This window comes from Oncorhynchus keta, chromosome 26 (assembly GCF_023373465.1).
Source record: "Oncorhynchus keta strain PuntledgeMale-10-30-2019 chromosome 26, Oket_V2, whole genome shotgun sequence".
Lineage (NCBI taxonomy): Eukaryota > Metazoa > Chordata > Actinopteri > Salmoniformes > Salmonidae > Oncorhynchus > Oncorhynchus keta.
In genome coordinates, this window is record NC_068446.1 from 37,600,498 (window position 1) to 37,623,412 (window position 22,915).

General features: G+C 44.3%; 1 protein-coding gene across 1 annotated transcript in view; it reads left to right on the forward strand.

Moving 5' to 3' along the window:
- Nucleotides 1–22,915, forward strand: part of LOC118358788 (phosphatidylinositol 4-phosphate 3-kinase C2 domain-containing subunit alpha-like) — a 106,485-nt gene that overhangs the window by 20,029 nt on the left and 63,541 nt on the right. Inside the window, exons 3-11 of the mRNA XM_052480700.1 lie at nucleotides 3,403–3,497; nucleotides 4,128–4,288; nucleotides 10,851–10,971; nucleotides 13,032–13,143; nucleotides 14,396–14,475; nucleotides 14,585–14,648; nucleotides 14,948–15,094; nucleotides 17,144–17,177; nucleotides 17,358–17,616. Of these exons, the coding sequence (XP_052336660.1) occupies nucleotides 3,403–3,497; nucleotides 4,128–4,288; nucleotides 10,851–10,971; nucleotides 13,032–13,143; nucleotides 14,396–14,475; nucleotides 14,585–14,648; nucleotides 14,948–15,094; nucleotides 17,144–17,177; nucleotides 17,358–17,616 (1,073 nt within the window). The remainder of the gene's footprint in view (nucleotides 1–3,402; nucleotides 3,498–4,127; nucleotides 4,289–10,850; nucleotides 10,972–13,031; nucleotides 13,144–14,395; nucleotides 14,476–14,584; nucleotides 14,649–14,947; nucleotides 15,095–17,143; nucleotides 17,178–17,357; nucleotides 17,617–22,915) is intronic.

The window sequence follows — 22,915 nt, forward strand, 5'->3', positions numbered from 1 at the left end:
ATGACATTTATTAGTGTCATATAACTCTCTCAATTGAAGAGGTGCAACTCTATTTCCAAGTGTCACTTTTTCCAGGAATATCCGTGCTGTTCATGCATTCAGAACATGACCACTTGCACGGCAGCATTGCTCTGGCTACAAGTAACATAAAAGCAAAAACCAATCACATACAATTTAAAATATGCTATTCTGTCATCAATGAATTTGGCGATAGACACCTGACAAACTGATAATGGTGCATGTGACTTCAATGAACTGAATGAGGAAGAGGGTGATTGAATTTGATCTGAATTCTGAGGGTGAAGAGGATGATTGAATTTAGGACAATAGTGTAATGATGAAGAGTCGTGGGCGGTCTTATTTTATTATGAAAGATTGATATGACTCAGGAAATGATATACCATTTATAGACGCTGAGTACAACCATACAATAGCAAGCCCAACCAAACAAATGGATGCACTGACAGCATTGCAAATGTTGCAGAATTTAGATGAGTTGGAAGGCGGGTTGGCTATTGAACTTGAAATCGACGTTGCTGATGAAAAGTAATCTGATTCTGATGTTTACTTCGAGCCTCTGCCTCCGATGCCTGAGTCTCGCCGCAGAAAAACAACCGAGCCAACAGACGTTGATCCCAACTGCCATGGTGAGACAGGAGTCTGGGAGGGATGGCACGGTGAGACAGGAGTCTGGGAGGGATGGCACGGTGAGACAGGAGTCTGGGAGGGATGGCACGGTGAGACAGGAGTCTGGGAGGGATGGCACGGTGAGACAGGAGTCTGGGAGGGATGGCACGGTGAGACAGGAGTCTGGGAGGGATGGCACGGTGAGACAGGAGTCTGGGAGGGATGGCACGGTGAGACAGGAGTCTGGGAGGGATGGCACGGTGAGACAGGAGTCTGGGAGGGATGGCACGGTGAGACAGGAGTCTGGGAGGGATGGCACGGTGAGACAGGAGTCTGGGAGGGATATCACGGTTTGGGTAGAAAGGAGTGATGAGTTTGACATGCAGATGTTGCAGCATATCAGATTGTACTGTTGCTTATGCGCACAGAAAAGGAAACCGACATGACATGTTTATGGATGAACTCAAGCATTTATTGTACTCTTGGGGTATGGGGTGGACCTTTTTCCCCAGAGGCCATGCCACACGTGTGGCATGTGCACACAAAACAAGGCCCAATAAACTGAAGTTCAATCAATTTTGTTTGTGGGGCTTGCTCGCACAAAGCCCCGAAAATGTGTGCCGACTGTGGACACGGAGCAGAAAGAGAAGACTAGATTGATTCATGTGAAAAGGCATGCGTATAAGGCCACAATACAGTTTCCAATACGATCAACAAATTACTTTATATCTTGTCATGAATTAATTTCCACAAATATTTTTTTATGGAATTCATCCTTTACGATTGTTCATGCGCTGGTGCTTTTGTTTAGGCAAATCATTTCCCCTGGGCACCTGGGGTTGTTTTTATTATTATCATCTTTTTAATTTCTACTTTGTCAAACAGAGCTGTAACTGGAATTTTCCTATTAACTCTATTACTAATCAAATCTACAAATAAAGTTTATCAAATGGATTACATTAGTGTGTTTTTATTGTAAAGGAAACTAAAATAGGCTATAGGACTACATTTTATTGTGAAGGAAACAAAACAAAAAAAATCCTGATATTTCTTCATGCAATGAATCCTCTACAATAGTTTACACTGTTAATCAAGTGTTGGTGCTTATGTTTGAGCACCGCCCGGCAACGTTCTCTAGCGCAGGGGATCCCAAACTTTTTCACTCTGGGGGAAGGCATTGGCGAACAACCCAGATGTGAGTGCTATGGGGTGATAGTCATTTTAGACAAGTTACCTTAGCGTTCTTGGGCATAGAGACAATGGTGGTGGTCTTGAAACATGTAGGTATTACAGACTGGGTTGAGGATGGGTTGAAAATGTCAGTGAAGACTTGCCAGCTCGTCAGTGCATGCTCAGAGTACGCGTCTTTTGTAATTCATCTGGCCCTGTGGTCTTCTGAATGTTAACCTGTTTAAAGGTTTTCCATCGGCTACAGAGAATGTGATTGGCTCTCCAGGTGCAATTACTTTGCTAGTGGAATGTTGTTCAGTGTAAAGCTGTGCTCTGATGCAACTTGTAGTCTGTGTCCTAGAAATCACACATTTGTGTTTTTGGTTTAAAATGTAACACACATGGAACAACACACGAAAGGGACTCTGCATACCAAGCATTTTTGTTACCCTCCCCAATTCCCTCTGAGCAGAATCAGTCCTTCTCTTTCATGCATCTTGATGTCACTGAATTCCACCGCTCCTCTGTGTGCATCGTGATGTCACTGAATTCCACCGCTCCTCTGTGTGCATCGTGATGTCACTGAATTCCACCGCTCCTCTGTGTGCATCGTGATGTCACTGAATTCCAGCGCTCCTCTGTGTGCATCGTGATGTCACTGAATTCCAGCGCTCCTCTGTGTGCATCGTGATGTCACTGAATTCCAGCGCTCCTCTGTGTGCATCGTGATGTCACTGAATTCCAGCGCTCCTCTGTGTGCATCGTGATGTCACTGAATTCCAGCGCTCCTCTGTGTGCATCGTGATGTCACTGAATTCCAGCGCTCCTCTGTGTGCATCGTGATGTCACTGAATTCCAGCGCTCCTCTGTGTGCATCGTGATGTCACTGAATTCCAGCGCTCCTCTGTGTGCATCGTGATGTCACTGAATTCCAGCTCACCTCTTGTGCGGTTGTGCCAAATCACAGTAGACCATGAAGAGGAGGCGGGACTTTTGCTGGTAATTTCCTGTTGTACAGGAAAGGAAACGCATTCTTAGATGGCTAGTTTGTAAAATTATGGGGCGTACTTCCTGCCAGTTCCCGGCAGCTTTCACACTACATCCAGGAATCCCAGAACTCAATTCTTAGGGGGGTCCTTTTAGTGTGTGTGTGTGTGTGTAGCTTTTTGCCCCAGCCCTTCCTGACTCGATGGGATTCAATGCGTTCATATCAACATGTCTCCTCATTATTTAAGCCGTCAGCATACACCACTCCTAAACACCTCAGTTACTTTGGGGAAAATGCACAAGACTAAATGAATAGAGCCTCAGTCAGTTTGTATAATGTGTAAATATATTTGTGGATTGGTCCATTTTAGTGTTAGGGTGCTCATTTGTATTTCCTGTCTTTACTGCAAGTTTTTGTGTTTTAATCTGTTTACAATACATACATACATACATACATACATACATACATACATACATAACCTAACACCAATTAAATTCCATATGAAATGAACACCAGTAAACATATACACCATCACAATGGAGGTTGAAATGTGTGTTTTGGCCCATGTACAGTTTTTCTGGTTGCTTACTGTTGTGTTGTGTGTCGTTGTCTCGCAGCACCATAAGAGACCTGTGAGAGTACTGTACACCGCCCTGGAGGAGAAGGAAGCCCAGAACCTAGAAGTTGTAGCCTTCTGTGAAGACGTAGCAACGTAAGCCACCGTGTGTGTGTGTGTGTGTGTGCTATAATGTTTGAATGATTTGGTATGTAGCCTCACTCCAGTCCTTTCAGGGTGCAGTGATGAATATATGTGCTCTGGGAATCACTCTGACATGATGAACACCTGCATTCCACTACACACACACACATACACTATTCAATAAACACAGATATGAAACAAATATCAGCAAAGCAGAAGAGTTTTTGAAGTTCTTTGGATCCCATAAGGAAGTACGGGGCAGTAAAAGTGCTCCAGGTAGCCTAGTGGTTTGCGCGTTGGGCCAGTAACTGAAAGGTCGCTGGTTCGAATACCTGAGCCGACATGGTGAAAATCTGCTGATGTGTCCTTAAGCAAGGCACTTAACCTTAATCTGCTCCAGGGGCAGCATATGTCTGTCTGACCCTGTAAAACAACACATTTCACTGCACCTATCTAGTGTATGTGACAATACATGTTTTATTTTTTTATGGGAAGTTAAGTAGGAGAATGGATCATAAATGGATTATCTACTAGTTTATGGGTGTATAACTTCTAGATAAGCTAATTTAAGGAAATACAAATAAGATAATTAAGGATATTAAGTTTATGAACGGTAAAGATGACATACTGGCTTTTTTTCAGCCTGAGGTCAAAGTTCACCCATGATGACCTCCACACCAACCCGGGGTATGTGCTGAGTGCAGTCATCCCTCAGAGGGATGGGGGCGGGGACAATGGCTGTAGCGTCAAGGTGTCCATCGAGATCTCCGAGTCCCAGGAGCCTGTCACCTTCACCTGCGATGGTAAGGACAATAACACAATACACCTACTGACATTGCTAAATCCCATAAACGTTCTCAAAATTCCCAGGTTTTCCAGAAATCCCGATAGGAGAGTTCCCGGGATTCAGGAGGAGAAACAGAATCCTCCAAACGGGATTTCTGGAAAACCTGGGAATTTTAGGAATGTTTCTTTGCAACCCTGACCCAAACATAGGTGCTCAGTGGTCCCCGACCCTGAGTGTGCAGGCTTTGTGGTGGACACCTTTTATACCCATAAAAGTATGCAATGACATCAATTGGCCTCTTTTTAATTTTTAAATTTTAATTTTTTAGAATGGAGCTCTTCCAGGTTTCAATAACCCAACTCCAATTCACTTTACTTTTCTATTTGTATCTGAGGCATTTCACTTTTTACGACTGAGCTTCAGACTTAAAGATAAGAACACTGGATGAGAGGTCTGAAGGAGGAAGCAGCATTCGGGAACAGCCAGTTTACTATTATCATTTTTAAAAATATGTTTTGTTGTTGTGGGAATATGCCACATTCCCTCTCCTCACATAAAAGGTTAAAAGGTTGGGCCCCTGCCCCAAAGGCCTTCTCTCTACCCTTGTCCCTGTGTCGCACCAAAGGCCTTCTCTATACCCTTGTCCCTGTGTCGCCCCAAAGGCCTTCTCTATACCCTTGTCCCTGTGTCGCACCAAAGGCCTTCTCTATACCCTTGTCCCTGTGTCGCCCCAAAGGCCTTCTCTATACCCTTGTCCCTGTGTCCCTGCCCAAAAGGCCTTCTCTATACCCCTTGTCCCTGTGTCCCCTGTCCTGCAGTAGTTACTGTATAAGGTCTTCTCTATACCCCTGCCCAAAATAAGGCCTTCTCTATACCCTTGTCCCTGTGTCGCACCAAAGGCCTTCTCTATACTCCTGTCCTGCAGTAGTTACTGTATAAGGTCTTCTCTATACTCCTGTCCTGCAGTAGTTACTGTATAAGGCCTTCTCTATACCCCTGTCCTGCAGTAGTTACTGTATAAGGCCTTCTCTATACTCCTGTCCTGCAGTAGTTACTGTATAAGGCCTTCTCTATACCCCTGTCCTGCAGTAGTTACTGTATAAGGCCTTCTCTATACCCCTTCTGCAGTAGTTACTGTATAAGGCCTTCTCTATACTGTCCTGCAGTAGTTACTGTATAAGGCCTTCTCTATACTCCTGTCCTGCAGTAGTTACTGTATAAGGCCTTCTCTATACTCCTGTCCTGCAGTAGTTACTGTATAAGGCCTTCTCTATACCCCTGTCCTGCAGTAGTTACTGTATAAGGCCTTCTCTATACCCCTGTCCTGCAGTAGTTACTGTATAAGGCCTTCTCTATACCCCTGTCCTGCAGTAGTTACTGTATAAGGTATTCTCTATACTCCTGTCCTGCAGTAGTTACTGTATAAGGCCTTCTCTATACTCCTGTCCTGCAGTAGTTACTGTATAAGGCCTTCTCTATACCCCTGTATAAAGCCTTCTCTATACTCCTGTACTGTATAAGGCCTTCTCTGTACCCCTGTCCTGCAGTAGTTACTGTATAAGGCCTTCTCTGTACCCCTGTCCTGCAGTAGTTACTGTATAAGGCCTTCTCTATACTCCTGTCCTGCAGTAGTTACTGTATAAGGCCTTCTCTATACTCCTGTCCTGCAGTAGTTACTGTATAAGGCCTTCTCTATACTCCTGTCCTGCAGTAGTTACTGTATAAGGCCTTCTCTATACCCCTGTCCTGCAGTAGTTACTGTATAAGGCCTTCTCTATACCCCTGTCCTGCAGTAGTTAATAATAATAATAATAATATATGCCATTTAGCAGACGCTTTTATCCAAAGCGACTTACAGTCATGTGTGCATACATTCTACGTATGGGTGGTCCCGGGGATCGAACCCACTACCCTGGCGTTACAAGCGCCATGCTCTACCAACTGAGCTACAGAAGGACCAGTTACTGTATAAGGCCTTCTCTATACTCCTGTCCTGCAGTAGTTACTGTATAGGGCCTTCTCTGTACCCCTGTCCTGCAGTAGTTACTGTATAAGGCCTTCTCTATACTCCTGTCCTGCAGTAGTTACTGTATAAGGCCTTCTCTATACCCCTGTCCTGCAGTAGTTACTGTATAAGGCCTTCTCTATACCCCTGTCCTGCAGTAGTTACTGTATAAGGCCTTCTCTATACCCCTGTCCTGCAGTAGTTACTGTATAAGGCCTTCTCTATACTCCTGTCCTGCAGTAGTTACTGTATAAGGCCTTCTCTATACTCCTGTCCTGCAGTAGTTACTGTATAAGGTCTTCTCTATACTCCTGTCCTGCAGTAGTTACTGTATAAGGTCTTCTCTATACTCCTGTCCTGCAGTAGTTACTGTATAAGGCCTTCTCTATACTCCTGTCCTGCAGTAGTTACTGTATAAGGTCTTCTCTATACTCCTGTCCTGCAGTAGTTACTGTATAAGGCCTTCTCTATACAGTAGTTACTGTATAAGGCCTTCTCTATACCCTGTCCTGTCCTGCCTGTCCTGCAGTAGTTACTGTATAAGGCCTTCTCTATACTCCTGTCCTGCAGTAGTTACTGTAGAAGGCCTTCTCTATACTCCTGTCCTGCAGTAGTTACTGTATAAGGCCTTCTCTATACCCCTGTCCTGCAGTAGTTACTGTATAAGGCCTTCTCTATACCCCTGTCCTGCAGTAGTTACTGTATAAGGCCTTCTCTATACCCCTGTCCTGCAGTAGTTACTGTATAAGGCCTTGTCCTGCAGTATACCCCTGTCCTGCAGTAGTTACTGTATAAGGCCTTCTCTATACTCCTGTCCTGCAGTAGTTACTGTATAAGGCCTTCTCTATACTCCTGTCCTGCAGTAGTTACTGTATAAGGCCTTCTCTATACTCCTGTCCTGCAGTAGTTACTGTATAAGGCCTTCTCTATACCCCTGTCCTGCAGTAGTTACTGTATAAGGCCTTCTCTATACTCCTGCAGTAGTTACTGTATAAGGCCTTACTGTATAAGGCCTTCTCTATACTCCTGTCCTGCAGTAGTTACTGTAGTAGTTACTGTATAAGGCCTTCTCTATACCCCTGTCCTGCAGTAGTTACTGTATAAGGCCTTCTCTATACCCCTGTCCTGCAGTAGTTACTGTATAAGGCCTTCTCTATACCCCTGTCCTGCAGTAGTTACTGTATAAGGCCTTCTCTATACCCCTGTCCTGCAGTAGTTACTGTATAAGGCCTTCTCTATACTCCTGTCCTGCAGTAGTTACTGTATAAGGCCTTCTCTATACCCCTGTCCTGCAGTAGTTACTGTATAAGGCCTTCTCTATACTCCTGTCCTGCAGTAGTTACTGTATAAGGCCTTCTCTATACCCCTGTCCTGCAGTAGTTACTGCATAAGGCCTTCTCTATACCCCTGTCCTAGTTAGTAGTTACTGTATAAGGCCTTCTCTAGTACCCCTGTCCTGCAGTAGTTACTGTATAAGGCCTTCTCTATACCCCTGTCCTGCACTGTATAAGGCCTTCTGTCCTGCAGTAGTTACTGTATAAGGCCTTCTCTATACCCCTGTCCTGCAGTAGTTACTGTATAAGGCCTTCTCTATACCCCTGTCCTGCAGTAGTTACTGTATAAGGCCTGTCTCTATACCCCTGTCCTGCAGTAGTTACTGTATAAGGCCTTCTCTATACTATAAGTAGTTACTGTATAAGGCCTTCTCTATACCCCTGTCCTGCAGTAGTTACTGTATAAGGCCTTCTCTATACCCCTGTCCTGCAGTAGTTACTGTATAAGGCCTTCTCTATACCCCTGTCCTGCAGTAGTTACTGTATAAGGCCTTCTCTATACTCCTGTCCTGCAGTAGTTACTGTATAAGGCCTTCTCTATACTCCTGTCCTGCAGTAGTTACTGTATAAGGCCTTCTCTATATTATCTTCTCATTCATCCAAAGGGCTTTTTGTTCACTCTCTGGGGGTGCGTTGTCATTGGCTGACCCCAGGTTTGTAGCTCCGCCTCCGAGGCAACCCCTCCAAAGCCAGTCACTGATCTCTCTTGGCCCGTACACTGTGACCAAGTTCTCTGATGGAGTCTGTCCTGGACTCCCTGGGCCCTGGCAGCGAATCAACACCAACCTTTTGTGTGTGGATAATACTGTCTGTGTTATGAGCTTAGGCGCTGTCTGTCCCCACTGAGGACTCTAGCTGGGAAGCTACAAATGGCGTCCCTCCCTTTCCTCACATGATGTCTGTGTTTCATCTGTCCTAATTGCCTTTTTTTTTTAACCCTCTGTGCCAAACAAACTGGTATCGTTTGCTATTTCGTGTGTGTGCGTGTGTGTGCCCAGTCCTGCTGACCCAGTCTCTCTCTGTACCTCACTAACTGGTCACACTGTCTCTTCCTTCCCCTGTACTGTACGGCCAGGCCACACCGCCTCCTCCTCAGTTCACTTCCTGGTTTGCTACCCAATTGTGCTGACCCACATTGTTGTGTTTAGATTCCCCTGATTGGTCACAATGGAAAAGCCTCTTTCCCCAACTGCTACTGTTGCAGCTTCTCTGCTCTCCGCTGACACTCTTACTGTATTTAACAGCCAATCAGAGCCGAGCTGTCTTCTGTTACCGGGGAGATAATGACTACTTTCTTAGGCTACAATCTCCAACAGCAAGATTTAGGTTAGTGATACCCTGGTGTGGGGAGAGGGGAAACCCTGGAAACTGGCTGAGGTGGATGTCTTGTGGCTTTGAGTGTTGGATGCCACCTTAATCAAACCATCTCTTTTTAACTCTGCTGCAGTTCTCTGAAATGCACTGGCCATCATACTCTCTCTCTTATTATCTTCTGGTATGTTCTTTCTCTCACTTGTTATGTTCTCCTTTTGCCTAGCATCCTGCTGTGTTGCTAGACTAGTACTGTAATCATAGACACCAATCCGGCTTTAGACCGGACCAACCCCCTAACACCCATGTTGGTGTGTGTGACCTTGCACGTCTCAAACATTCCAGCACAATGTGTGAGTTTGTAGTCTTTTTTTTTATTTTATCAACACACACCCTCGGAAATGCCAGCCTGGTCCCAGATCTGTTTGTGCTGTCTTGCCTCCTCCTATGACCAGGAGGCAAGGCAGCACCAGCAGATCTGGGAACAGGCTACCAAAAGGCCCCCCTCTTCGGTCATTGATGATTTTAGCCTCCCAAGTATCCCTAGAAAGCCACCTCACAGCACCCACCTACTACCAAGGTGTGACCAAACAAAACACGCTCTGAATCCCTCTAGTATTGGTACCTTAATCCGGTCCATTCCTCAGTGGGTGTGGGGTTGTTATTTCTGGAGAGCCCGGTGTGTGTGTGTGTGTGTGTGTGTGTGTGTGTGTGTGTGTGTGTGTGTGTGTGTGTGTGTGTGTGTGTGTGTGTGTGTGTGTGTGTGTGTGTGTGTGTGTGTGTGTGTGTGTGTGTGTGTGTGTGTGTGTTGGCATCAAACGGAGAAGGCAGTAACCCCTCGCCAGAAGTGGCAGATCTGTTGTGTGTCAGGTTTCACACACATATTTCCTAGAAGGAGACATGCTGACATGTGTTTTCCAATAACAGAGTACTGTAGCATCTTGAGATCTGGATTCGGTTAACTGTTTTTATTGAATAAGGGAATATGGTAATAGAATATGAATTAGCCTGGTCCTAGATCTGTTTATGATATCTTGACAACTCCTATACGGTCATTATCATGACTATAGAAGTTGGCAAGACGGCACATACAGGTCTGGGAACAGGTTAAGTATGAGTATAATCCTTCCAAGAGGCCCTCCGCGGTATTTAAAAAAATTTAAAAAACTTCTGTCGGGCCAATTATTGACTGTTTTTACATGAGTGATCGTTTCGGACATAGTTCCATTGAGCCTCTTGGACTTGGAATCCTCACTTATTGCGTGGATCACTAGATCTAACCTCCTCCTTTAATTAAAATCTGCTCCCCTCCTACCTGTGACTAGACATAGACAAAGGCCATCTTGCTTTATGTCTGATGCCCCTTAGTAGTGTGAGATGCAGCCTATGGCCCTGTTCAAATTCTTTACATGTGCATTCTTCCTTTCTCCCTTTCTTGTGTTCACTGATTACAAATGAGTGGACCATTGAAAGCCCTGTGGTGGAGGGCTGGCGCTCACCAATCATGTCTAATCAGTGATTACTTCAAAGAAGGGAAAGGGAAGGATACACTTTACAGGTCTGTGTATGCAATTATGTTTGTTTTAACCATCCTTCCTCTCCCCCCCTTTTCTCTCTCTCCCCCCTTTTCTCTCTCTCGCCCTTCTTTCTCTCTCTCCCGCCTCTTTCTCTCTCCCCTCTCTCACTCACCCCCCCTTTTCTCTCTCCCCTCTTTTAATCTCTCTCGCCCTTCTTTCTCTCTCTCACCTCTTTCTCTTCCCTCTCTCTCTCTCTCTCTCTCACCTCTTTCTCTTCCCTCTCTCTCTCACACCCCCTTTTCTCTCTCCCCTCTTTTAATCTCTCTCGCCCTTCTTTCTCTCTCTCTCCCGCCTCTTTCTCTCTCTACCCTCTCTCGCACTCTCTCTCACCCACCAACTTCTACCCCATAGTGAGTTCTCCTGTGGAACTCCTCATCATGCAGGCCCTATGTTGGGTTCATGACGACCTCAACCAGGTGGATATTGGCAGCTACGTCCTCAAGGTCTGCGGCCAGGAGGAGGTGCTGCAAAAGTGAGTCCTGCACATACTCTGAAACCTCACTGACCCCTGCGTTTCCCACAATCCTGCCTCAATGTCCCCTGGCAGAGAGAGGGGAGTGAGATAAAAGAAGGATATCAATAAGATCACTGCCAACATTCCACAAGCAGGGAGCTATTTGTCTTTTAATTGTGTTAGGAAAATGTTTCCTTTTGGCCATTTTGCAGTGGATGCTTTTACTAATAAACAACGGAGGGGTTGCGCAATAGCAGGTCTCCCTTTTTAGAGACTTCTTAGGCACATTGTGTGTATACTTATACGTGCGCACATATTTGTATTGTTTTGTGTCCCACTACAAGTGGGTGTGTGGTGTGTGGTGTGTGTGTGTGTGTGTGTTTTTTTAATCTAGACTCTCCCGGCCTTGTCTGGTCTTGGCAAGCCCTCAGAAAGTGATGGAATTAGACTCAGACGATGTTTCCATTGCTCCCTGCTAAGCATAGCTTCTCAAGTCAGGTCCCTCTCTCACTCTTTAGATTCATGGGAACTCTAACTTTTAAGTGGGTGTTAAGTGTTTAACATCTTTGGGATAGGGGGCGGTATTTTGACTTCCTGATGAAAAGCGTGCCCAAAGTAAACTGCCTGCTACTCAGGCCCAGAAGCTAGGATATGCATATTATTGGATTTGGATAGAAAACACTGTAAAGTTTCTAAAACTGTTTAAAATAATGTCTGTGAGTATAACAGAACTGAAATGGCAGGCGAAACCCTGAGGAAAATCAAAACAGGAAGCGGCTTCGATTTTAACTCCATGTTCCATAGCCTCCCATTGCTCCATTTAAAGGGATATGAACCAGATTCCTTTTCCTATCACTTCCTCAAGGTGTCAGTCTTCAGACATAGTTTCAGGCTTTTATTTTGAAAAATGAGCCAGAACGATAACATCGCATCAAGTGGTCTCATGAGATTTGCTCGCGCAACAGAATTTGGATAGCTTTTGCTTTTCCCTCTCCTACTGTGAAAGACATTTGAGGTTGATATATTATCGATTATATATTTTAAAAACAACCTGAGGATTTATTATAAAAAACGTTTGACATGTTTCTGTGGACATTATGGAAACTATTTGGAATTTTCGTCTGCGTTGTCGTGACTGCTCTTTCCTGTGGATTTCTGAACATAACGCGACAAACAAACAAAGGTATTTTGGATCTAAAAATAATCTTTATGGAACAAAAGGAACATTTGTTGTGTAACTGGGAGTCTCGTGAGTGAAAACATCCGAAGATAATCAATGGTAAACTATTAATTTGATTGCTTTGTGTACTTAATGTTTTATCGTGCGATCGATAAACTTACACAAACTTACACATAAACTTACACAAACGCTTGGATTGCTTCTTTTGCTGTACAGCATAATTTCAAAATCTGACACGACAGCTGGATTAACAAAAGGCTGAACTGTGTTTTCCTATATTGCACTTGTGATTTCATGAATATAAATATTTATAGTAATTTTTATTGTATGTAGCGCTATGCTATTCAACGGTTGTTGATGACACTTATCCCGATATCAGGATTGCAGCCATAACAAGTTAAGCTTTATTTTGATGTATTGCACATGTGATTTCATGAAAGTAAAACATTTATTGTAATTTAATTTGAATTTGGCGCTCTGCAATTTCACCGGATGTTGTCGAAATGGGACGGTAGTATCCCACGGATCCGCAAGAAGTTAAACAAGATGCTGGAAGTCCCACTGTAGCCTATAGGATGTCTAGGTGGATCCACCATCATTTTGCTGACATCATTCCATCCTTAGATCTATAAATATCAAAAGGAGAGGTGGTAAGGACTAGGGCCTGAAGGCTAAAATGGAACTGGGCCCGTGCCTCACAATTCTTTGAGCATAAGGATATTACTGCCCGGTGTTGTTCATTTGAGCAGGCAACAGGAAACATTTAAAAACGTATTGAAAAGGCAGAAGAACATGAGTGTTTCTTTTTGGACCAAGGTAATCCCTGATGTTTTCTTCCGATTGGTGCCATGATATCATATTAACCTTTGACCCCTATGGTCCTGTGTCCTCTCCATAGTAAACACAGCCTGGGCAGCCACGAGTATGTACAGAGCTGCAGGAAGTGGGAAGCAGAGATCAAGCTCCAGCTGCTCTCCCAGAGCACCATGAGAAGGGATCTGGCACGATCGGTAAGACCCAAATCAGCGACGTATCACTTTGGTGTGTGTGTTTGTCACAAAGAAAGACCAGCTAGAGGTCAGAGGCCTGGAGGATGGTCAATGAAACAGACAGACGTCCAGAAAGACAAACTTTCAGACTTGCGGAGAGAGAGACCGACAGGTAGACTTGCGGAGAGAGAGACCGACAGGTAGACTTGCGGAGAGAGAGACCGACAGGTAGACTTGCGGAGAGAGAGACCGACAGGTAGACTTGCGGAGAGAGAGACCGACAGGTAGACTTGCGGAGAGAGACCGACAGGTAGACTTGCGGAGAGAGAGACCGACAGGTAGACTTGCGGAGAGGGAGACCGAGACGGGTAGGGAGACTTAGACTTGCGGAGAGAGAGACCGACAGGTAGACTTGCGGAGAGGGAGACCGACGGGTAGACTTGCGGAGAGGGAGACCGACGGGTAGACTTGCGGCGAGGGAGACCGTCGGGTAGACTTGCGGAGAGAGAGACCTACGGGTAGACTTGCGGAGAGAGAAAGATATCTCGCATCAATAGCTAGAGAAACTGCAGTCCAAACTCTGTCCTCAGCCCTTAAATGTGCCTTGCCCAAGCGAGGGAAATTGATGATCGGAGAGGCAACATTCTTGGTGGAAATATTGAAGTTGAGCTTAAAAACAACCAACCTAAAGCTATTAATGTACCTAGTAAGCTAACATAGCTAGCTAGAACTCCTGTCAGGTAGCTTGCTAGTTACAGTTACCCATAGCTGGCCAGCTAGTTTTATTGATTGGTCATTTATTATTTATCCAATACATTTCAGAATTGCCAAAAATATGTTAATGAAGCAAGCTATGTTTTTATAGGCTACTCACTACAAGACTAAGCCAATTTGCCAATGCTAAATTCATCTATATATATTTTTTAGCAAGCTCATGTCATCATTTTGTCTTGCCGAAAATGCAGCTGTGTTGATTAAATATTAAACTTTGCGGCCACTGGTGTATGACACGTGACTACAGTTTGTGTTGAATTGTGGGTCATGTCAACCCCATAAGTGATCAGAGTTCTTCACTTGCTCCCTTGAGCTAAATCGAGGACCGAGGGTGGCTACGTTACTGAATTGGGGATGGGGATTCCCTCAAGGGAAAGTGGCTAACGCGAGGGCTGAGGGGGTAAAAATAATGTGTTTGGACTGCAGCCATTGAGGACATAGTGAGACTGGAGTGAGAGCACAGTGAGATCTCATTGTTTCATGCTTTGTGTGCATGCAGGCGGAAGATGACTCCTCTCCGGTGGACTTGGAAAGGCACCTGAGCCAAGTGGAGAGGCTGTTTAAGGAAAAGGTCACCAGGTAGGAACTTTCTTTCTGCTTCTTATTTCATCATCTTCACCATTGTCTGGAGCCAAATATGGCCATCTGGAATCCCCAATAACTATCTGTTGATCCCCCACCCCCCCAGGCAAGGCCTGGCCGACTATCTGGAAGGCTATCACAATCAAGTCAACATCTGCCTGCAGAATGAGGTAATTTATGAAGTTAATTAACCTCTTTGATGCTGAATAGAAGGCCTTAAACATGTATGGTGGGGTTGTGGTGCAGAATTGCTATCAGGCGTTGAATGGGGGGTGGTGCGTTGCGTGGGTAGTTCACACACAATTGCTATCAGGCGTTGAATGGGGGGGTGGTGCGTTGCGTGGGTAGTTCACGAAAGGCCTATAGATTCCTGGAACACGTGCTGTTTCAAGAGTCACTTGCATTGTTGAGTAACTCAATAGAGATCGCTCTCACACACACTCTGAACAATGACTTTGTTCCACCACAGAGTACCCAGTATAAGACTGTGGATGGGGTGGTTCAGATGGTGAAGAACCTGTGCTGTGCCCTGGATGAGGTAGAGACCCAGGCCATCACGGAGGCAGTCAAGAAAGTCAAACGCTCAGTAAACCTCCCCAGGACACGCTCGCCAGAGGTACGTTCAACGATGCATAAACATCATATGAATATATCAATGTATGGGTTGTTCACGTCTCTACTATTGGGCACCGACTAACAAAACCTTTTGATGTAGCCATTCATTTCGACGACTATTTCACCTAGTAAAGTGCACAAAATGAGAAGTGAAGTGACAACAGTGAACCATCATATTTGACTATTGAAGATCTAATAATGAAAGAGAAGGATTGCTGTTTTGAATTTGGTCAAGTTTAGAAGAGATCCCTATTACACTTCTTGGGATTTATTAGGGATCCCTATTAGTTCCTGCCAAGGCAGCATCTACTCTTGGGGTTTATTAGGGATCCCTATTAGTTCCTGCCATGGCAGCAGCTACTCTTCTTGGGGTTTATTAGGGATCCCTATTAGTTCCTGCCCTGGCAGCAGCTACTCTTCCTGGGGTTTATTAGGGATCCCCATTAGCTATTGCCAAGGCAGCATCTACTCTTCCTGGGGTTTATTAGGGATCCCTATTAGTTCCTGCCATGGCAGCAGCTACTCTTCTTGGGGTTTATTAGGGATCCCTATTAGTTCCTGCCAAGGCAGAAGCTACTCTTCCTGGGGTTTATTAGGGATCCCTATTAGTTCCTGCCAAGGCAGAAGCTACTCTTCCTGGGGTTTATTAGGGATCCCCATTAGCTGTTGCCATGGCAGCAGGAACTCTTCCTGGGGTTTATTAGGGATCCCTATTAGTTCCTGCCCTGGCAGCAGCTACTCTTCCTGGGGTTTATTAGGGATCCCCATTAGCTGTTGCCATGGCAGCAGGAACTCTTCCTGGGGTATATTAGGGATCCCTATTAGTTCCTTCCATGGCAGCAGCTACTCTTCTTGGGGTTTATTAGGGATCCCTATTAGTTTCTGCCAAGGCAGCAACTACTCTTCCTGGGGTTTATTAGGGATCCCTATTAGTTCCTGCCATGGCAGCAGCTACTCTTCTTGGGGTTTATTAGGGATCCCTATTAGTTCCTGCCAAGGCAGCAGCTACTCTTCCTGGGGTTTATTAGGGATCCCTATTAGTTCCTGCCATGGCAGCAGCTACTCTTCTTGGGGTATATTAGGGATCCCTGTTAGTTTCTTCCATGGCAGCCGCTACTCTTCCTGGGGGTTATTAAGGATCCCTATTAGTTCCTGCCATGGCAGCAGCTACTCTTCCTGGGGTTCATGAAGATAATATTATAATCATATATTCATCATATAACATTATTACACCACTACATATCTACAATACAAAATGTATAATGCCACCATACAACATTATTTCAATGTACGTGTGTAGAGTGCTAGCGTTTGTTTGCGTATGTGTGTGTGTGTGTCTTCACAGACCCTGCTGTTCCATAAGGTGTATTTGTTTTATGTTTTTTAAAATCTTATTCTACTGCTTGCATCAGTTACTTGTAGTACTGTGTGCCTCCCATAGAAAATGCCTAACCACTTGTATAATCTATTTGCATACACTTCAAGCAGACATTCATACCCCACCAGACATGCATACCCCACCAGACATGCATACCCCACCAGACATGCATACCCCACCAGACATGCATACCCCACCAGACATGCATACCCCACCAGACATGCCACTATGGGTTTTTTCAAAGTACCCAAACCAAAAACAGATTTCATGCGTCACAGTTATGTATAGAGCCATGTAATCGTGGAAGGCTCCGCCACCAGAGGAAAGAAAGTTTAGCTTTAAAAAATACATAAAAAAATATATTGTCACAGCACCTCTCCTCTCTCTAGAGATCTGATTTAACTCTACTGTATATAAGAATATGTATATATGAAGTGTGTAAATAGTAATTATGTTCTGTTTTTCCAATATATCACTTATTTTGTCTCTAACAGTTCTGTACTTTGTCATGTGTTTGTATGTTTTATGGAACAAATAAAACGTTTCTGCCGTATGTGCGGTTGCTAATGGGGATCCTAATAAACTAAACTAACAGCTCTCTGAACTGAAGAGATGGGCATAGGACAGGACTGGAATTCTATCATTCATATCTGTTTTACGTTTCTGTCTCAGGTGGGCTCCAAATCCTTAGGTGGCTCGGCAAATGGTGAGTGCTACAACAACCAGTCACAATTTTCACACGTTTAATAAAAGTTTGACTCAGCAAGACTATGATCAGAATATCATCACACACAGTGGCGCAACTTCCTGCTTACAGAAATCAACAAAAAATAGTTCAAATCGTTTGAGATAACATGACCCTCTCCATACCCTTTGACCCCTCCAGGTCACCTCAGCCCCGTAGAGGAGAGCATATGCTTCCTGACGGATGCCGTCTATGACCTGGCCAAGCTCTACCTGCGCTCCTTCTGCCCCGCCTCCTCTTCCTCTAGCTCCTCCCCTGACTCCTCCTTATCCATCTCCCAGCATGCCGAGGGGGAGTCTCCTGTGGAGGGGCGTAGCTGTAAGGAGGCCTCGGGCACCACTGACCACCTGCAGTTCACCCTGTTCGCCATGCATGGCATCCCTGCCGCTTGGGTCAGCAGGTGAGTGTACCAGGCACCACCTATTGGCTTGACATTGTAGTGCAGCTAGCTAGCAGTTTACTAACACATTGTTTTGCTACGAGCTACTTTTTGGGGATGGTTTGATAATAATACAAATAAACAGGAAAGATCCTCACCTAGCAGTCCAATAATTAACGAAATACAACATGGCACTTTACAAAGTTTGGATGCTATGCTACACATCTGTCTTATTTATTCAGAGGTAGGACCAAGTCACTATTATTCTAGTCAGAAGCAAGTCACAAGGTCCGAGTCTCAAGTCGAGTCCCAAGTAGAACGGGTCAAGACTAGTGTCAAGTCCAAGTCGTGCATTCTAAGAGCAAGTCAAGTCTCAAGTCAAGTAATAATAATAATAATATAATAATAATATATGCCATTTAGCTGACGCTTTTATCCAAAGCGACTTACAGTCATGTGTGCATACATTCTACGTATGGGTGGTCCCAGGAATCGAACCCACTACCCTGGCGTTACAAGCGCCATGCTCTACCAACTGAGCCACAGAAGGACCAGGTAAAAGTAAAAAAGTAAAAAAAATCTATCCATGCAACGACTACAAATCTTTCTGTTCATTGAGACTACCAGACAGCCCTTTTCATGATTTTGTCTACAACACATTTTGATGATGTAATTGTGAAATGGGGACCATGTAGCAGTCGTAAGGACATGACATCAGCAGGTTGACATGCTCAGAGTGTAGATGTATTTACAGGTCTTGGTGATCCAATGGTGAAAGCCCCATATCATATAAAATATACCAGTGCATTTACCAAATATACAGTGTATTCGGAAAGTATTCAGACCCCTTGACTTTTTCAACATTTTGTTACGCTACATCCTTATTCTAAAATTGATGAGAAAAAAAAGTAATCAATCTATACACAATACCTCATAATGACAAAGAAAAAAAATGTTTTTTAGACATTTTTGCAAATGTATTAAAAATAAAAAAAACGGAAATATTACATTTACATAAGTAGTCAGACCCTTTACCCTGTACTTTGTTGAAGCAGCTTTGGCAGCGATTACAGCCTCCAGTCTTCTTGGGTGTGACGCCCCAATCTTGGCACACCTATATTTGGGGAGTTTCTCCCATTCTTCTCTACCGATCCTGTCAAATCAAATATGTCAGGTTAGATGAGGAGTGTCGCTGCAAAGCTATTTTCCAAGTCTCTTCAGAAATGTTAGGTCGGGTTCAGGTCCGGGCTCTGGCTGTGCCACTCAAGGACATTCAGAGACTTGTCCCAAAGCCAGTCCTGGCTGTGTGCTTAGGGTCGTTGTCATGTTGGAAGTTGAGCCTTTGCACCCGTTTGACGTCCTGAGCTCTCTGGAGCAGGTTTTCATCAACGATCTCTCTGTACTTTGCTCTGTTCATCTTTCCCTTGATCAGGACTAGTCTCCCAGTCCCTGAAAAACATCCCCACAGCATGATGCTGCCACCACCATGCTTCTCCGTAGGTTTGGTGCCAGGTTTCCTCCAGATGTGACGCTTGACATTCAGGCCAAAGAGTTCAATCTTGGCTTCATCAGATTAGAGAATCTTGTTTCTCATGGTCTGAGTCCTTCAAGTGCCTTTTGGTCAACTCCAAGCTGGCTGTTATGTGCCTTTTTACTGAGGAGTGACTTCAGTCTGGCCACTCTACCAAAAAGGCCTGATTGGTGGAGTGCTGCGGAGATTGTTTGTACTTCTGGAAGGTTCTCCCATCTCCACAGAGGAACTCTGGAGCTCTGTCAGACTGACCATTGGGTTCTTGGTCACCTCCCTGACCAAGGCCTTTCTCCCTCGATTGCTCAGTTTGGCCGGGGGGCCAGCTCTGGGAAGTCTCTTGGGGGTTCCAAACTTCTCCCATTTAAGAATGATGGAGACTACTGTGTTTTTGGGGCCCTTCAATGCTGCAGACATTTTTTGGTACCCTTCCCCAGATCTGTGCTTCAATACACTCCTATCTCTGACCATTCCTTTGACCTCATGGCTTGGTTTTTGCTCTGACATCCACTCTCAACTGTGGGACCTTTATATAGACAGGTGAGTGCCTTTCCAAATCATGTCCAATCAATTGAATTTACCATAGATGGACTCCAAGCAAGTAAAAACATCTCAAGGATGATCAATGGAAACAGGATGCATCTGAGCTCCAGTTTGAGTCTCATAGCAAAGGTTCTGAATACTTATGTAAATAAGCTATTTCTGTTTTTTATTTTGTATACATTTGCAAATATTTCTAACAACCAGTTTTAGCTTTGCCATTATGGGTTATTGTGCTTAAATTAGATTTTTTTTTTCTAAATTCTTTCTGAAGGAACTGTACACAGGCAATAGCCCAAAAGAAATAGCCTCTGTATCAGACTTAAAGGCATGCTCCAGTACTTTGACTACTGGCTAAAATGTAAACAAATGTACCTGAGAATCCTTTTAACCTGTCCTATCTGAATCGACACCGGTAGAGGGCAAGGCTGTACAGCCTCCCCTTGAGAAACCAAATGGAATCTGTCTGTCTAACAGGCGGTCTAAAAGGTAGGCCTCCATAACATAAGCACTTGGCCTCCAGGACCATACGATTACCACCAATCAACGGCTTCTACAATGTGAAACTTTATTTCCACATACATTTGTCTTAATCAGACTTAATTATTATCAATGAGATTTCAACACAGGCATACATGGAACAATTTTATCTTATTCAACGTTCTGACTCCAAAGCCTGGAGCTCAGGTCACGTAGCCAATTTCTATGTGCACTGAGGCGCGCACGTTCCTATTATACACAACCAGAATGACCGAGACGTAGGACACAGACACTCGGAACTCAGACGTAACCCGGGAAATATGAACAAAGGAAACCATACAATGAATAAAGATAAATACACAGAACTTCTACCTCATGAGTTTTGTTAACGTGCATGTGCACAATAAACATGGCTCCACTCAGAGGGTAAGAAATGGTTGGCTAAATGAAAATGTATCGGAAACCTAGTAAACATGAAACAAATGTCTACGTGTTGCAATGAAAGGTTCGGGGATGGAATGATGAAATGCTAGCAGTTATTGTAGTATTAGATGGAATAGAGATTTACCACATAGGGCCTATTCATTTAAACATGTGAAAACAACAGCAAACATTTGAACAAGAGAAACTCCACTGACGGGAGTTTGGAGAGGGCAAGTGAAGAGCCACACGACACCTATGGTGTGTCCTCACCACAGTAATAATTCATTTTAAACAAATTCCAAATGCAAAATTCATAACTAAATTAAACATGTCAAGCAATTGCTATATACCAGTAGGCCTATGCTAGTCATTGTTACATACCAGTAGGCCTATGCTAGTCATTGTTACATACCAGTAGGCCTATGCTGGTCATTGTTACATACCAGTAGGCCTATGCTAGTCATTGTTACATACCAGTAGGCCTATGCTGGTCATTGTTACATACCAGTAGGCCTATGCTGGTCATTGTTACATACCAGTAGGCCTATGCTAGTCATTGTTACATACCAGTAGGCCTATGCTAGTCATTGTTACATACCAATAGGCCTATGCTAGTCATTGTTACATACCAGTAGGCCTATGCTGGTCATTGTTACATACCAGTAGGCCTATGCTAGTCATTGTTACATACCAATAGGCCTATGCTAGTCATTGTTACATACCAGTAGGCCTATGCTGGTCATTGTTGCCCCATTGCTGATGAGCTTGCAAAGTATTTTTGATCACCAAACATTTTTTGGAGCTGCTTGTTTTCCATAATAAATCATCTTCTCTTCCTATAATTTGATGTTTGTGCTGCACCCTATAGCGGTACAGCAAATCAGCTATTTGTTTGCTAGCTCACCACCCGACCTGTTTGTCAGTTCGCTGGCACAATCAGAGTGCCGAGAGTGCGTTTCACTAGCCAAACTGTTGCAGGTTTTTTTTGCAAGGGAGATGCTATGGTCTCTGGCTGTGTGTAGAGTAATCCCCGTAGACTCTGTGCCACAAAATGAGAGAGAACGCATTAGAAAACATGGCCAGATAATTTCTCAAGTCAAAGTTGAGTCTTGAGGCTCTGAGTCACGTTTCATTTTATTTTCTGTTGAGTCTCAAGTCATGAAATTTGTGACTCGAGTCCACAACTCTGGTGAATGTTGCGTGAGGCTGGAATGTCTACTAGGTGCTGTTGCTCGGTAATTGGACAGTGACTCTTCTGTTGTTGCAGATGTGCACAGTTGCACACTGAGCCAAGAAAGAGAAACCCCCAGTAAAAAAAAATATATTCTTTACTCCTGGTTACTGACCAGTCCCATCCTGATAGTCACTTTCTGTTTGCCCATTTCTGAATGGATTTGCCAGTGCCTGTCATTTGGTATAACTTTCACTTTTTGCATCACACCTTCATTGCCCTGGTCAAGTTCTTTTGAACATATTCTAGTTCAATATAAAAAAAGTGTCATCATTTGAAGTGGACTTAATTTCATTAAGGAAGACACTAGAAACGATAGTTTCCACCTTTAAGAAGGACTTGGCCTTAGAGCTGATACCTTTGATCTCTTGCACCTCTTGTTTCTCTCCGCATCTCATTTTCCACAACAGTATCCAATTCCTCCGTGGCTCTATTGTATCTATATCCATCTTTCTTCCTAGAACAGACGTGAGCCAACCTTTCCATTCAGTGAGCACAATCTTGCACGGCAGTGGAGACTTCGAGTGGCACATTTTTGACTGTCTCACTCAAGGGTTGTGTTCATTATGGCACACAATGGAAAATGTTTTAAAACACTGGCAGGGACAGTTTCGGTCACTGTTCTTCCGTTTGATGCCTAATGAACACAACCCAGGCTTGATGAGAGGGAGGCAGGTCCAAAATGCCACTGGAAAATGTGTTCCGGACGCCTGTGCCTTTTGTGTTTGGCCAACGAGGGTTAAAAAAAAATAGGCATTGGTAATCGCAGGCTATTTCCTTCTGCCCGTCATCCATAGGGCATCGTCCAAGAGCTTGCACTACATGACCAAAAGTATGTGGACACCTGTTTGTCATGCTGAACAGGAAAGGGCCTTCCCCAAACTGTTGTCACAATGTTGGAAGTACAAAATCATCTAGAATGTCATTGTATGCTGTGGCGTTAAGATTTCCCTTCACTGGAACTAAGGGGCCTGAACCATGAAACAGCCCCAGACCATTTTTCCTCCTCCACCAAACTTTACAGTTGGCACTATGCATTGGGGCAGGTAGCGTTCTCCTGGCATCCACCAAACCCAGATTCGTCCGTCACACTGCCAGATGGTGAAGCGTGATTCATC